Source organism: Thunnus albacares, chromosome 21, assembly GCF_914725855.1.
Source record: "Thunnus albacares chromosome 21, fThuAlb1.1, whole genome shotgun sequence".
Taxonomy (NCBI): Eukaryota; Metazoa; Chordata; class Actinopteri; order Scombriformes; family Scombridae; genus Thunnus; species Thunnus albacares.
In genome coordinates this window covers 13,571,814-13,587,739 of record NC_058126.1, presented here as the reverse complement: position 1 = coordinate 13,587,739, position 15,926 = coordinate 13,571,814, and the positions used below count along the sequence as shown (strand labels likewise).

Below are 15,926 nucleotides of genomic sequence, written 5' to 3'. Positions count from 1 at the left end.
ACAAATTGAAAACAGTAAAATGTCTTGGAGGGGATTGAACGCAATGATGGGAAGGAAACACAAAGCAGCCCCTCAATGTGATGACCCCTGTTAGCCTTTAAAATGATCTGAGCATGTTCTATTCTAAATTTGATAAACATGACTTCAGTGATGAATGTGACTCTGTCTGTGCAGGAATGACACCTGCCCCTGTGTTATTAAAGGAAAAGGAAGTCATTTCGATTCTCCGGCGAGTCAACCCTAGCAAAGCTCCTGGGGCCACATGGGCTCAAGGGAACTGTCTTGAAAGAATGTGCCATCCAACTGGGACCCATCTTCACCCAGCTGTTCCTCAACACTGGTTTTGTCCCCCGGGCCTGGAAAATGGCAACCATTATCCAGTGCCTAAAACAGCACACACAAAATCACTCACTGATTTTTAGACCCATTGCCTTCACACCTCTATTAGGCAAATGCATTGAGCATCTATTGAGCAAGGAACTCATATCACAAACAGCTAAGCTCATGGACCCCATGCAGTTTGCCTACCGAGCCAGCCGAGGTGTGGAGGACGCCATTCTCTCCTGGACAAAGTACATGGTCATTTAGGCAAGGCCAACACATATGTCCATTTGATTGGGTTTTTTTTTTACAGATTTCTCCTCTGCTTTTAATATTGTCCAGCCTCATCTTCTCCTGAGATGCCTGTGTGACCTGAGCGTCAGCTGCAGCCTTGTCCTGTGTCCACCGGTGTTCCACAGGGGTGCGTTTTATCTCCCTTCCTGTTCTCCATATATACAAATGAGGTAAAATACAACAGCAAAGACCTCTCACTCATAAATGATACTGCCCACGGTTGTCTGCCTGCAGTATGTCAACAGCCCTTCCTACTCTTAGCACATCAACCACCTTGCCATCTGGTTTGACGGCAGCTTCCTTGACCTTGATTTCAATAAGACCAAGGAGCTGTGTCTGGGAGGTAGGATGGCTGCAGGCAGCACAGGGCCCACCTTCAAGCCTGCTATCATGAGGTGGTAGGAAGTGGAGCAGGTCACTCATTTTAAGTAGCTGAGAACAATCATTGACAATAAACTCACTTTTCAGACCAATGCAGACTACATTTACAAAAAAGCAAGGCAGTGGCTCTGTCTCCTCAGGAAATTGAGGAGCTTCAATGCCAGCAAACTCACCCTGACCATGGTCTACAGGCCCCCACAGTCCATGAGCACTGCTGCTGCTGCTGAAAATGTTTTTTTGTATTTTAGCTGTTCTCTACTGTCTGTTTTACACTGTGTTGCCAGAATGCCAAAAGCAAATTTCCATTTCATGTAATGTAATGGACAATAAAGTTTCCTTATCTTATCTTATGTGTCCTGTGGGTGTCAGCTTTCCAAAATTTGAAAAAACGACCCTGATCATCAGGGTTATCTTGGGCTTGAGACTTAAAATTTAGCCTGAGTTACAAACTCAGTGTGGGGTTTGAAAGAAGTGGACAAAGCAGTGTGGATCTAATTAAAGATCCTTTTTAGTTTCATCATGTAGGATCCAGACATTTGGAAGTTGACCAATACTTGGGACTAAAAGTCAGAATATCTCTGCTGCTGCTACAATTTTGAGCGGTCTTGTTTTTTGTTTTTTTTAAATCTGTCTCTTGTGAGTCCCCCAACTTTATGGAAGTTCAATACTAAATTGCTGGCGTGCCCCTTTCATTTAAAATGTGTTTGCCATATGGTGTGAGATAAATGTCAAAGGGAAAATTCAATAGTTTTGGATAGCTTACTACTCAAAGCCTAAAGATAAGATAGATCGGTTTGACAATATCTGAATGTTAGGAGGAAAACATAAAATATTAACAACTTTGTAGAACAATTCATATACTATTAAGTATCCCATTAAGATTAAGTCTGTTCCCTTTTTATGGATGGTGCCTCCCTGTGGGCATTAAAGACAACAGCATCTCTGCCACCAAAATGAGCTTCATAACTACTCTTTGAACCATTATTCTTTTCTGTAAATACAGACACAATTCTAACAAAAACGTATAAAATCTGACATAAATACAACCATACAGATCCATTCGAATCCAAATGTAATCTTGATAATTATTTGCCCTGTTCAACACCTGCATTAACAGAATTACAAAAAATATTGAGAAAATATTAGATTACAAGTCTCACATTCTCTTTCATTGTATGCACAACAATGAAGTCTTTCTAGCTCAGATCTACATCCTATCATTGTGTTCGGCAAAATGCTCAGCCTCTACTTTCAGTTCACAGATAATGATATAACCATGGCAACAGAGACACCTTGCAAAAGGGCAGGAAGAAAACTTAGACATTACTGTCAGTCAAAACCCAATTTTTTCAAATAAAAAAAAAAAGTATGCTGATTATTTCACCTGACTTGCTGAGTAACATCTTGAGACTTCAATATAGCTTTGAATGTAGGATTCAGAGCGTAGACCTATTATTTATAACCGTTGATACACTCACATTTCTGTTATTTTTTCCTCACTCACCCAACCTTTCACTGGCACCATCAAACGCTGCTAATCAGAAAAACAGACACATAACAATTCAGAGTAATGTCATGTTCCCCTGATCAACTGAGTGTCAGTTAACATAGTCATCAATAGGACTAATGTTCTGAGAGGACACTTACTGAGTGACATGCCATGGCCCAGAGTGCGAAAACCTTCAAAACATTGAGGAAGTGCCAACCCTGAGACTTGCCCTAACCTTGCCTTGAGCCATGTGATGATGAGTCTTCAGTGTGACTGAAACTTCAAAGGCATTTCAGCTCACTAAGCAGAGGATGCTCCTTCTGTCTCATCTTCTCTCGACTGAATCCCTTTTCCAAAAGGACATTTTGATGGATTTGAAAAAAAAGTTTGCTTGGCACTTTATTGGAATGGCTTTGACCACTGCGGGGTAGGGAGGAAATTAACTGCTGGTAACATTAAAGTCATTAACCAGTTAGTTTGATCCTTAAAGGTAAAAACAGCATGATAAGCCATTGAAATGAAATGAGAGAAGGGAGTCGGTTTATATTTCCTGTTTCATTTCAATGTGTAAAAGCTAAAGCAGTGTGCACTATTCATGACATGGTAAGAGACTTCAGAGTAAATGTTATCACGCTTTTCATCAATTCAATGAAACTGCATCACATCAGGGGTCTCTAATGATATCAGTTTTTTTTTTTGCATATTTGAGGATTTTGTACATCTCAGGACCATTACACACAACTAGTAATTGTAAGGACATTGTTAGGCGAATAAATAGCAAGTTCCCTGCTTAGTTTGTCTGCTGTGTTCACAGACAAATGGAGGCAGGAAGAGTGTGGTCTTTTCAAAGGCTGCCTGCGAAAAACCTGATGGATGCACAAATTAACACACAGAGGAGAGAAGTCGCAATCCAAAGCCTCCAATGTTATAATTACAGCTCTTTCTTCCTCCTTGACAAACATAAAGGGGGATTTTTCTCTCTCCCGCTCACATCCTCTTTCTCCCTCTCTTCTCCACCTCTCACTGCACAGCTTGGCGAGCTGGCGTTAATTGCTCCAAAAAAGCTGTGGAAGCACAACAAGTGCTTCTCATCCTGGTATAATTGTGTCTGTAGGAGTTGGAGGGCTTGAGAAGAAAGAGGGCTTTTGCTGCTTACAGGAAAGGCTTTGTTGTAAGTCTTGGGAACTGAGAACATCTGAGAGAACATGATATGATGGCGCTCTCTGGTGGACAGACAGTGAAAGAGAATTTCTTCATTACAGGATGAAATAAATGTGTAAATAGATTATGAATAGCAAGCAAATTCATGCATATAATAGTGTCCTCTACATTTTCTATGACAACTCCCATTATCCTAAGTGCATAATAGTGCATAATCAGTGTATGGCATTCTTTGTAGAGCAGCATGTGGATGTACTAATGTCACCTAATTTATCTTGTGAATAATCCTGTGAATTAAGAAAACATAATATAATACAAACCATTTACAATACATTGCCACATATCAGATCTTATGAATGCAACCCTAATGTGTATAATGTCATGAGGGGATTATCAGAAAATTACCAGTTATGAGTTCCTTTCCTGACCATGAAGTCAGTCTGTAAAACCAGCAATTTAAGTGAATTTTAGACATTTTCGTTCATTTAATTGTGAATTAATGTGTTTTGTCATTATTTTTTCTTCTATAGATGCAATATATCTCAGAGTTTTTCTTCCCACTACATACTGTAACATATCCATCTGCCATAAGAAGCAGCAAAACTTACTAAACAACCTCTGTAGTTTGGAGTGTTAGTATCACACAGTCTAATTGTAGCTTCAGTGGCCTTTCCACCCAAACCAAAGCCTAATTCTGAGCAAAAACCCCTTCTAATCTTTTGACATTAATGGTTGATACTTAAAATTCCTTCTATTTGGTCTCTGCCTGGTTAGAGAGGAGAGAGTATGTGATTAAAAGCAGCAAACAGGAAATACCACACATGCTGTCACCACATCATATTTCAAGATAATGACAGACAGATTCCTTGTGTGGAAAAAAAAAAAACCAAAACAAAACAAAAACTTTTAGTTGTATGTTTTGGAACATTTTTAAATATAAGTCATAATATGGGTAATGAATGAACACATTTATAAAAATATAAATCCCGGTTAAGTGGCATGCAGCATTGCCTTTAAAAACAGCTGCTGCTCGTTAAGGCACTTAATGAGGGACCTGTAAATTCCTGGTGTTAAAAGGTCCAACCTGTATTTACAAATATATTCACATTCTGTATGTAATTGAATAGGTTGACTTAAATGGTTACAATGTAAACTATATATATAAATACAGTATGTTTTATAGTGAATTAACAATTACTGATGTAAACAAACCAATTGCAACAAAAAACGGCGTGTTTATGAGTGTGGATGTAAAGGAAAGTGAATTTTGGTGTTCTGGCTACTCTTCTGTTTAGATTTAGATCATGTTTTGTGTATTAAAAGCTGACCATACAAACATCAACCGCACGGGTTTAATGGCTGGATGCTCTTCACACAGGACGCTGTCTGAGTCATTCCAGAGATGCAAAAAAGAAGTGATATCAGGGTTGTAGCAGCCAGGTCAATGACATCATTTCATCTGAGTATTTCTCCAAATTTTGAACTCTGACTGGATGCGTTATCTTGCTGAAAGTCCTGATCTGCTCTGGTATCAAGGTGCCACACTGAGGCTATCATTGTGATGCTGTAGTTGAACCTGAGCTTAATCCTGTCATCGATGGTCCAGTGCTCATGTGTCCTTACTCACAGCAAAGGTTTACCGTGGACAGAAGAGATAACCTAAATATTCCAGTTTTTACCCTCATGCAGGTAAGAATGTACGCTCCAATATTTGTTGTCATGCCATACAGTTATATTGTGATGTTAAATAACTCTCTTACAACTGCAAAGAATGGCTTCCACAAGCAAATTTTGACACGGTGTCTTCTTACTGTACACCTTTCAGATTTTAAGGCAACTCTATCGTCTCGGGACAGTTCAAACCTCCCTCCTAGCATCAATGATCAGGCCCTCTTTTCACACACACTTTAACGCCCATTCTCATAATAAATGTCCACATACAAAGCAAGTGGGGAGATGGAGTTTCAGCTATATACGCTAGTTTATTTAGAGACACATATGCAAATTGCAGAAGGAGTGTTTAATTGCTGATCACTGAGTGCATGTGGTATGGTGCCTAGAAATAACATAAAAAGGGTGAACACATTCTGTGTTAAAAAAAAACACAAAAACAAGGTTTGCGCTAAACATGGGTAATTTTTATTTAGCTAGTGAGTTACCTAGAGGAGAAAACTGTCACATCCTTGCAGTTGATGTCTTGCCGTTTTGGGGGAATCCCAAGTCAAGCCAAGCAAGCAGGACGATGTGGGGATTCTCCCAAAAGTGCTAAGAGTTGTTGAGGACAGACAGTCTGATTGAGCCTGAGGTACGGTAGAGTACATCAACATCAGAGCAAAGACAGTCACCCACAGGGCCCAAGGAGGCCACCGCTAGTTCTACCAGAGCAGCAGGTTTCTCCTCAGACAAATGCACTTCAGAATGACAGAATCACAAGAGAGAGAAAAGAAAAAAAAAAACAAAGATGTGCACTGGCCGGCACTCGCCAGCCTGCTGCATAATTGTAATCTTTTGGTACACGGAAACAGATGCAGAAAGGAAGGGAACAGGTAGAGGGAGGATACATCCTGTGATTGGCATGATTGTGGCTGTTTCCCAATTAATTCGTCCCACCTGTCAATCATCCAACAGCCTCTGTCTGAGAAGGATCAGATGGCTGAATACAGATTCAAGTAAAAGATTAATTTATACATATCATCTTTAATTCTCTTCAAGCGCCATGGAGCTCACCAATATCCCAAACATTTGAGGCTTTAAAAAAAAAAAAAAAAAATTACAAATAAGCCCGGTGAAATCTTCTGACTACTCTGGTTAGTCAGTTAGTTGCTCACAAACAAAATTAAAGAAGAAGAAACACAGAGTTAGAGAGTTAAGGGTATTGGTAGACTGAAAGTGCTTTCAAGACAGAGTTTTCAAAGTGGGTTATGTTCGTTTTCTCGTGAGACAGGAACACAGGATTTTGATGCACCAGTCAACGGATACAGATGAGTCCATCTATTGTCATGTTCAAGTGTTCAGATACATTGTTGTCTTCAGCGGAAAGATTGTGAGAGCCTTTCCTCCTTGTGGTTAGGCAAATTTTATTTAAGGTCCTATGTCATTAGTGTTGCAGTTCTAGCAGAGAGCTTGCTTGAAGGTTACTGTTTATTTCTATTGCGCTCCTGGCAAGAGAGAGGAGACAAAAAAAGAGAAAATCAGTGGATGTTGTCAGAACAAAAGCAACAAGGGACAGAGACAAAACATAAAAAAAACAGCTTAAAAAGCTGAATGTCAGAGCTGCACCTCTGGTCTTCACTAAAGCTACACACTGAGTGCTTGACAGCTTATAGAGAGGACATCCAAGTTGAAGATTTGTACCTTTTTTAGGCTTTTGCTGATAGTTCATATAGTGTCAACAGATCACGATGCATTTAATGTCTAAGGTGATTTTGGGAGACCTGAAGGTACCGATCTACTACAAGATCAAGTGATGATCAAGACCCATTTATGAAGGCAATCAATATTGACATATCAAATGAATCCATGTATTGTGCTGATCTCCGTCCATACTTTGTCATCCTTACTCTGAATTTACTGAATGTATCCATTTTCAGAGCATTTACATGTGTTCTTTGAATTATACATAATAAAAAATATTCTTTTTAAGAACCAAGACTAGTAATCAACTGACAACATCAGTCAATTTGGGATTGATGTTGCAGTTAAAGGGGATAAAGCAGTTTCAGTTGATTTAGAGATTCAGTTGGTTTCAACCATTTTATCAGTCTGTACTATTTGTGCAAGGAATCTAATGGGTGTCTCAGAGGAGGCTGAGGCAATTTAACATCATAATGTGCTGTTGAAAGTAAACTCAATATGTAAGTTTGTCTGTCAATTTTGGCTATTTGAGATCCCAAAGCAAGCAGCTGTTCAGAGGACTAAAAACCAAATGCATTCTTCAGGTCATGTGTTGTTCCATTTTTAATACGCCACTGTAAAAAAAACCGATACTGCACAGTTTGACTTCCTATTTCCTATTCCCTGTGGAAAATATTGGTTTCCATACACAGTTTCAGTGACAAACACTTGAAACTCTGATCACAGTGAAACCAAATTCGTTTATGTCACAAAATCAACCAGTATATCGTCTGAAACACTGTATTCCACTAATAGTACATTTTAGTTTGCTTTGCTTAAAGACCTCATTAAACCTTTCCTCTCAATCTGGGCCCTTCAGATTAAAAAACATCTAAGATGAGAACCAAATATCTTATTCCAGTAATACTGATTTACTACACTGCCATGAAAACGAATCAATAGCTAAAGTCAGGATACTCTGTTTAGAGTTAAATGATAAGTGAGAGATGGAGCAAGAGAGTATGCACTGTAAGAAAAACAGGGATGAGTTTAGTAGACCTAAGGTATGCACTTGCCAAACTATTCGGCTGTGTTTACACTTGAGGCATCGAGTCTGCAGCCACTACATTCAGCTTGTATTAATAAGACTCACTTTCCCGCAGATAAACACAAAACCAGCACCATGCATGCTCAACAAAACAAGAGTAATCACAACACACCACAAAAATATCAAATATTCACAGGTGTGTCGTGGATCAGAAAAAAGAAACAATGCTGTTCAACAGTCTGTTTTATCGTTAACGATATGACACGTAGAGTAAAATCCTAAAAAACAAAACAAAACATGGAAGTCAAAATAACCCAAGGATCTTCATAATTTGATCTGATGTCACTGACTAGACTTTCAGGCTAACTATTTTCCATTATTCAAGTGGGACAGTGTCCTCTTTGAGGACTGAGTGTCTGTGTCAGTGGAAAAGCCCTGTGAGACCCTGGCCCCCAGTGTAACTCTATCCTCAGCTGTGGGGACAGAATCTCTCCACAACATTCAGTATACAAGAAGACCCTTTGACTCAGCACAGTTGGTGGTCATAGGACTTTAAATCATTAGATTAAAATATAAACTGACAGCGCAATTCACTTTAATGATGACAGAAATATATCAATTATTTTATTCATGAAATTCTGCCTGAATTGATATCTACTCTGATTTTCAACTACATCTTTACTGGTGGGATACAGCTGTAACCATTACAGCAGATTCTCCCTAATACGCCACGAGTTTCCTAGTTACAGTATATCCAGAGGGGAGGGGCCGAGGGGGCTTGTTTCTATTTATTAATTGCCAAATTAGTGATGCTAATAAAATCCTGCAACAACATTAAGATCCAAAGTTATCTTAGGGATGCTGTTAGAGCGCAGGTAACTGTGCTGGTTTGACACCTCTCAAAGTTCGGGAAGGACAGGCCAAACAATAGAGAACAATTAACCTTGTCAGGCGAAGGAGGGTGAGGCCTCAGCTGGGCCGATCCTGTCATGTAGGAGGTCAGGGCTACAAAAGCAGCACAGCGCAACGCCTGCACGACGCAGGATGAAACAGGCTTTCTACTGACAGGTTGTTTTCAGAAGCCTGAAAACATTGACTTGAAATATTTATGAGAAAGTAACCCAGCGCATATTAACAAGGTCAGCAGCGAGGAGTCAATACAACATCAATGGAGCACCACCAGTGGGGGAGTGGGAGAAAAGGAGGGAGCGGGTCATGGGAGTTTTCTAAACGCAATTAGATTAGCATACTGGTGAATCTAAGAATGGATGCAGCAGAATGCTAGCAATGATAACATGTTATTCACTCCCTGGCTGCTGTTTTTCCACAGCAGCAGCATCCCACAGAGCTTTTACTACTTAGACTAAACATTTGTGGTACACCACTGTTATTATCACTGCAACATATTTTAGTTTCCCCTCTGAGGATGCAGGCTTACACTGTGTGTGCACAGACAAAAGTAATCGTGCATTTTTATTATGTTTTGCTCGGAAACATTTTAGAAATCAACCCTTTAGAACATCTAAGGCAAACTGTACCAACTCTGAAGCACATTGCAGCCAGTCTGCAGGCCGAGGGCTTATGTTGTTAAAGACTAATAAAGCATGAGGAGCCTGTGGAGAGCAGAGAGGCTTGGCGTTCAAAGGGAGATCAGAGCCTACATCTGCCTTTGTCTGAAAGAAGGTATGCCAGGAATGTGGGCTATTTCAGGAAACCTCTATGCATCTAACTCCACTTGGGCAGATCATCGCAATCTCGACAGCACAACATGGCTGATGAGGAATCAGTTTCACCAACCTGCTTATGAGCAATGATGACATGTCAATCTGTTGACATGCCTGTGGGAACTTCCATTTACACCAGACTGTTCATTCAGCTACAGGATGTCATAACCTCTGTCCAAGAGCAGGTGGAACAAGATCAGCTGATTACAGTCTGACTACAGCCTGTAGCAGTGACTCAGTGAAAGTTAACCTCCCTTTGAATTAAAGGGTAGCTAAACTGAACCGTCTCATGCATACAAACAAGCTAGTTACAGAGGACATATCTCTTTGTATGTGTGTTTATCTCACCTTCCTCAGAGCCTCCTCCTCTTCCTGACGTTTCTCATAATGTGCAAAGTCATCAAAGATTGAGGTGGTATGCTTGTAAGTGGCGATAATTTTAAGCACTTGTTTGGCCTTCTCCAGAGGCACTTCCTGAGTGTCCCTGGAGTTGGTCACTGGCTTGTTGTCATTGTTCTCCAGCCGGATGTGTCGCAGCTGGTTGTTGGGCACATCTTTGATGAAAACCCACTTCACCTCAAACTTGCCCTTCCACTTGTCCTGAGACCAGACGCCTGCATAGGCATTGTAGTCCACCGGTGAGCGCATCTCGGCCACGCCACAGAAGTGCCCACTGCCGTTGACGCTGAACAACAGGTACAAGGGCCCCTTGCTGCCCAGTGAGCGGTAGGCACCATCCAGGCGCTTGTTGCCGTGTTCTGTGCTGCACCAGATAGAGTACTTGATTGAGCGGTGGATGTCATCTTCCGAATAGCTCTTGATAATGAAAACACGTCCGTTTTTCAAGTTCCAGTCAAAGTCTTTGGGGTTGTAGTTGTTGAGGGCACGGAGTTTCTCCAGCACAGGATGCACTTCTCCAGAGCAAGGGGAGGCACTCAGTGGGACTCCCCCACCCAGACCGAAGCCCTCACCCCGGTTCCTGGGAGCCACCCAACGGTTGGGAGGTGGGCCAGGCTGCTGGGGTTGCTGCTGATGAAGGGGCTGCGGGGGGCCAGGTTGAGAGGTGAGGTGAAGGTGTGGAGGGCCAGGAGGGAGGGGCTGAGGATGTTGGGGGGACTGGAGAGACTGGAGCTGGAAGGGCTGGTGTTGGTGTTGGTGCTGGTGTTGGTGTTGAGGCTGAGGGGGCAATGGGTTCTGCAGTAAGGCCTGGGGCTGAGCTAGGAGAGGCTGCTGCACCAGAGGCTGCGGGGGCATCATAGTCTGAGCTAATGGGGGCTTGTTCAGAGAGCCCTTATCGTCCCAAGTACCAATGTTCATATTGTGCTTTATGGGGGGTGGGGGAATGGTGACACCTCCCCCCATCCCCATGTTGGCTTTGGGTTTGACCTTGGGCTGTGGCTTGGCCGGCTTCTTGGCAATGGCTGCCCAGGAGGCAGGTTTAGGTGCGGATGAGCTGACAGACGGAGGAAGGTTATTGGCTGCCATGCTGCTCATACCTGCTGTGCCTCCTAAGGGCGAGCCCACGGTTTTGGTGACAGCTGCCACCATGTCCGTACCCAGTTTTAACCCCGCCATACCCTGCTCGATGCTGTTCAGCACTGGGACCTTACTGAGCTGGGTGTCACTTCCAAAACCCGCCTGTCCGTCCGTAATGGCCCGACCCAGCGAGCTGGGAGCGTACCCATAGCTGTTACTGTAGACTGAGCTCTGCGTGGACTGACCCTGAGAGACACTGGTACCCCAAGTGGAAAAGTCTGCATTGCCAGGAAAGAAATTGAAGCCATGCTGGCCGAGGAAGGGGGGAGTGTTCCCCAGGGCGCCTGGCTGGCTGAACACACCATCAGGGATGAAGTGAGGCTCACCATTGCTCATCTGTCCATAGGTAGTTAGGTAGGGCATAGGAGGGTCTCCTGCTGTGGACCAAGCAGCCTCTCCCAGAGAGTAAGGGAAGCCAATGGATGGAGCATAGTAGCTGGGCATGTAGGGATCAGACATTGGTGGATAGTTGTTACTCTGTATGGAATAAAGAGGCAACCGGTTAATGTACATGACAATTTTACATTATGAACAGTGAAAATAAATTGTGTACAGAGACATCTGAGCTCAATAGGAACAAACCAGAAAAGCTAAAGCAAAAAGGAATGAAGATAATCATATTTTATATGGCTGACATCTCAAATACGCAACTGATTCGCCCATAGTATGAGGTTATAAGATGAGTACTTGCCACAACATAGTAGTCAGTACTATGTTGTGGTCTGGACAATATGGACATACCATTGTTTAGTATACATACCTGATTTGTCTGGCTGCTTAGGTAAGGCTCAAAATCATCATCATTCACACCATCCTTTTGATGCATTGATCCGTTTTGCACTATGAGTGGAAAGAGAAAACATTAGAGCATCATATGTACTGTATGTGATCCCCAAATATGTCAACCTCAGATATCAGCTGGTAATATTTTTTGTTTTTGTCAAATGTATGTAGAAGTGAAAGCCAAAACATGACAAGATCTCAGTGTAGGGTAACATTAACAAAACAAAGGCAAATGAATTAGGTGACAATAATGCTAACATATTGTAAATAAGCTGCAGTTTATCACTAAGTATCCTGATAACAGCCTGCACTGCTACACTGAAATTACCATTTTACATTTACATATCACTCTTAAAAACCTTACCTTTATTTCCTTGTCCTTTAGGTCTCTGAAATAATGTGCAGGAAAAAAAGAGATGATACTAGTCAGATCACGACAGAAAAACAAGAAACACACACACACACATACACATACACACACACACGCACATATACAAACACAGAGCAGGCTGTAACCTATACATGGATAAATATAACAGTCGCCTAACCTCAGGCTGCAGCCATCAGCCCGGATGTTAACATTTACAGGTTGCTTGGTGTTATTGACCGGATGTCAAACGCTTTGGCATCCAGTAAACGGTGCCGCATTGGCAACCGGCTACAACCAGAGTTGGTTGGCAATACAGCCGGCCTACATTACAGCTAATAGCTATCACATATCAAAGACTTTTTTAGCCTGTTTGATCATCTGGCATGCCAACCGGGATCAAACTGTTGTCGGCAAAGTTTCATTTCGCCGCACGGCCGGCTAATTTATAGCACCGTTCAAATTGTCAATACACGAACCTGATCGACTGTGGTCGCAGACATCCTCCAGGAGCCGAAACTGATCGCTGTTTAGTGAGACTGTCCACGGCTTCCCCCTGCCTCTCTCTCTCTGTGCACTTCGGTGCTTTCCTGGCTCGTCTCTCGGGTTGTCCAATCACTCGGTGAACGCTACGAGGCGGCGCTTTGCTCCCCGGGCTCAGACCTGACGACGATCGGCTGCTTCTGGCTGTTACAAACGGCGACTTTGTGTTCTGTGGAGAAGGCGTCAATTTAATGTGTCCGATCCGCTCCCACAGATGGTGTTTTATCAGTCAATCTGTAACGGACTAGTGTCTTACTGGAATATGCCTTACCATACTCCACAATGGCGGATAGGCTTTTTTACTCCCGCTTCCGTTCCGTCCTGCTGCTCCGTGACCTTCCGCCTGTGACGCTCTGAGTCATGTTACAAACTGACACTTCACATGACAGTCAGACGCACAGCAAGCTCCCCGCTGCTCTCACTTCACTGTGGAAATAGATATGTTTGATGTAATGTTATATTTTAGTCATGATAAGATCGAAAATAGCATGCTGTATATCATTCCACTATTTCTTAATTTTGGAAAATTCCATGTTCATATGAAAAAAATGGTCGGTCAACTTTCCTGCACTTTATTAATGAATTTAAACAATATAGCACAATTTTATCTAATGTTAAAAACCCAAAAAAAGCTATTAAGGCCTTTAAGTTATTAAGCGAATATAATATGCTGCATATAACACAAAATCTGACATTGTAAAATGTCAAAAATGTATTCCTTTTTTGTTTGTTTTCGTCTTCTTTTTTGTTTCTTGTTTTCTATGTATCAGTTTGTACCACTGTATATGAAAGTGAGACATAATATTTACTTCTTCCACACCAATGATTTTTCTACCTTTTGTGCAATAACCACAGTCTAGCTATAATAACTTTCTAAAGGCTTTATTCACTGATTCTGTCTTTTATGCTTTTTACATTTTGTTATTATATTTTATATGTATTATTTTATATATTTATTTACTCTTTTTATTGTAATGAATGGAGCCTCCCAGTCACAGTATTTCACATGCTTGTATTTGTATAACCGGAGTGACAATAAACATTTTGAATCTTGTATTTGGGTGCCTCTGTTAACAGCCACTATACTTTTCAGACCCAGCAGACTAATAGACCCCACTGTTTTCATGTGGGTAAAATAATATAAAACAATACAAAATAAAATGTATACAAAGAGGAAAAGAATAACTATAAGCAGTAATGGACAATAACAAAGTGCATTTACTCAAATACTCAAAGACCCCCTCCAGTCATGTTTTAAGACATATAGAAATACTTTGCTTTGAATAATAATTTGTGTCTGATATGGTTTTTCCACAAAAAAGATCAATTATGTTGTTAAAATCTCATTAAAAATGCGGACTCTAATAATATGTAAATATATTTCATTTTAAAAAGTTTAACTGCTGGACACATATCGTATACCTCACTGTAATGTCCATTCTCAGTTTATATGCACTGGAGGCTTCAAGTTTCCACAATTGAATTTTTCCTAAATTGAATATTGGACCAGGATTGGCTTCCAAACTACTAAGAATCCTGCTCATAGGCCTGCCCCTTAAAATCTGATTTGCAATGAGCAAAGAGAAGCTTTCCACTTTCAGCAGATAAATGTGAAAACAGTCTTTTAGTGTCCAACTGCACATACATCATTCTGCACAGAGATGCTCAAACATCCAACTGTAGGAACATTAGGAAAAACACATTTTTGGGTAAAGGGGGACTTTAAAGATCCCCTTCAGGCATGTTTTAAGACATATAAACATACCTTCCTTTGAATAATAATTTGTGTCTGAAATGTTTTTCCACAAAAAAGTTCAATTACCTAGTTAGAAATTCTTAAAAACATCTCCTCCTTCTCCCTCATTAAAAATCCAGAAGCTATGAATATGTAAATATTTTAATTTTCAAAAGTGCTGAACACAAGATGTCTCCCACTTCACTGTAAAGTCCATTCTCAGTGTTTGTGCACTGGAGGTTTCATGTTTCCACATTACATTTGTGTAAGATGCATCCTGGACCAGGATGTGTTTCCAAAAATAGTTGTAATGTCACAAATCATGCTTGTAGGTCCATGTCTTTAACTCAGACTCTCAATGAGCACAGAGAAACTTCTCACTTTCAGCAGATGAATGTGAAAACAAACTCTGCACATACGTCATTCTGCACACTGAAGCTCAAACATCTAACTGTAGGAACAAGAGGAAAAACATTTTTGAGTGGAGAAGGACTTTAAGCACAATTTTTATGTACTTGTGCTTTATTTGAGTATTTACATTTTCTGCTACTTTCTACTTTATATTTCGCTACATTTCAGGAAATACTGTTCCACAGATTAACATTTTCTAATCCAAAAAACATATGATGAATTGAAATAATATGATGCATTCTTACATACACTAGCCTTCCTAGATCAAATTAACTCCATCTCAAACATCTACAACATTAAAATGCTATTTATACATTAATGCATCAATATTAGCAATCCAATATGTGTCATATGACACTAACAGGAGCTGTTTTTCTGCACAATGAGTATTTTTATTTTTGATACTTTGAGTACACTTTGCTCCTCATACATATGTACTTTAATTTAAGTAAAATTTTGACTACATGCTTTCACTTAATGTTCACAGTTGGCTGCTGCATAAGACTGAAGTGCAGAAATTCAGTACAATTTATTGATATCGAAATTAGTAAGAATAACATAGAGCAAATTATGTTTTACAAAGTCATGACAATTGTATTATATGATTGCCGAGAGCAAGAAGAAGCAACTTCACAGCAGTGGTGGAAATGAAATAAGTAGCCACATTTACTCAAGTAGCCTACTGCACTTTGGTACAGTTTTGAGGTATTTGTTCTTTAGTTATTTCCATTTTATGGCACTTCCCACTTTTACTTCACTACATTTATTTGACAGCTGTAGTAACTAGTTTCCTTGATAAA

The 15,926-nt window shown here is 40.7% G+C and overlaps 2 protein-coding genes across 3 annotated transcripts in view; one reads left to right on the top strand and one right to left on the bottom strand.

The window, feature by feature from the left end:
* Window positions 1-1,341, top strand: part of LOC122972517 — a 112,577-nt gene extending 111,236 nt beyond the window's left edge. The window contains exons 13-15 of the mRNA XM_044339687.1: window positions 175-572; window positions 664-742; window positions 850-1,341. The gene's annotated coding sequence lies outside the window, so the exon portion shown is untranslated. The remainder of the gene's footprint in view (window positions 1-174; window positions 573-663; window positions 743-849) is intronic.
* Window positions 1,342-5,762: 4,421 nt separating this feature from the next.
* ythdf3 (YTH N(6)-methyladenosine RNA binding protein 3) lies at window positions 5,763-13,850 on the bottom strand. 2 transcript variants are annotated; one of them, XM_044339654.1, is made up of 6 exons: window positions 13,252-13,850; window positions 12,917-13,149; window positions 12,435-12,459; window positions 12,048-12,127; window positions 10,100-11,764; window positions 5,763-6,804 (listed from the first exon to the last, which is right to left on the bottom strand). In XM_044339654.1, exons 2-6 carry the CDS (start codon window positions 12,938-12,940, stop codon window positions 6,781-6,783), a joined length of 1,818 nt encoding a protein of 605 aa, XP_044195589.1. In that variant the 5' UTR covers window positions 12,941-13,149; window positions 13,252-13,850; the 3' UTR covers window positions 5,763-6,780. The 2 variants fall into 2 exon arrangements, with proteins under 2 accessions (XP_044195589.1, XP_044195588.1); XM_044339653.1 differs by having other exon boundaries at window positions 12,917-13,850.
* Window positions 13,851-15,926: the final 2,076 nt, after the last annotated feature.

Bases quoted from the DNA above. Each gene is read 5' to 3' on its own strand.
- ythdf3 (XM_044339653.1), bottom strand. From the start codon at position 12,940: ATGTCTGCGACCACAGTCGATCAG. The intron at 12,128-12,434 runs GTAAGGTTTTTA...TTCCACTCATAG, and splicing joins TAAAGGACAAGGAAATAAAG to TGCAAAACGGATCAATGCAT. The intron at 6,805-10,099 runs GTGAGATAAACA...CTCTCTTGCCAG, and splicing joins AGGAGGAGGCTCTGAGGAAG to GAGCGCAATAGAAATAAACA.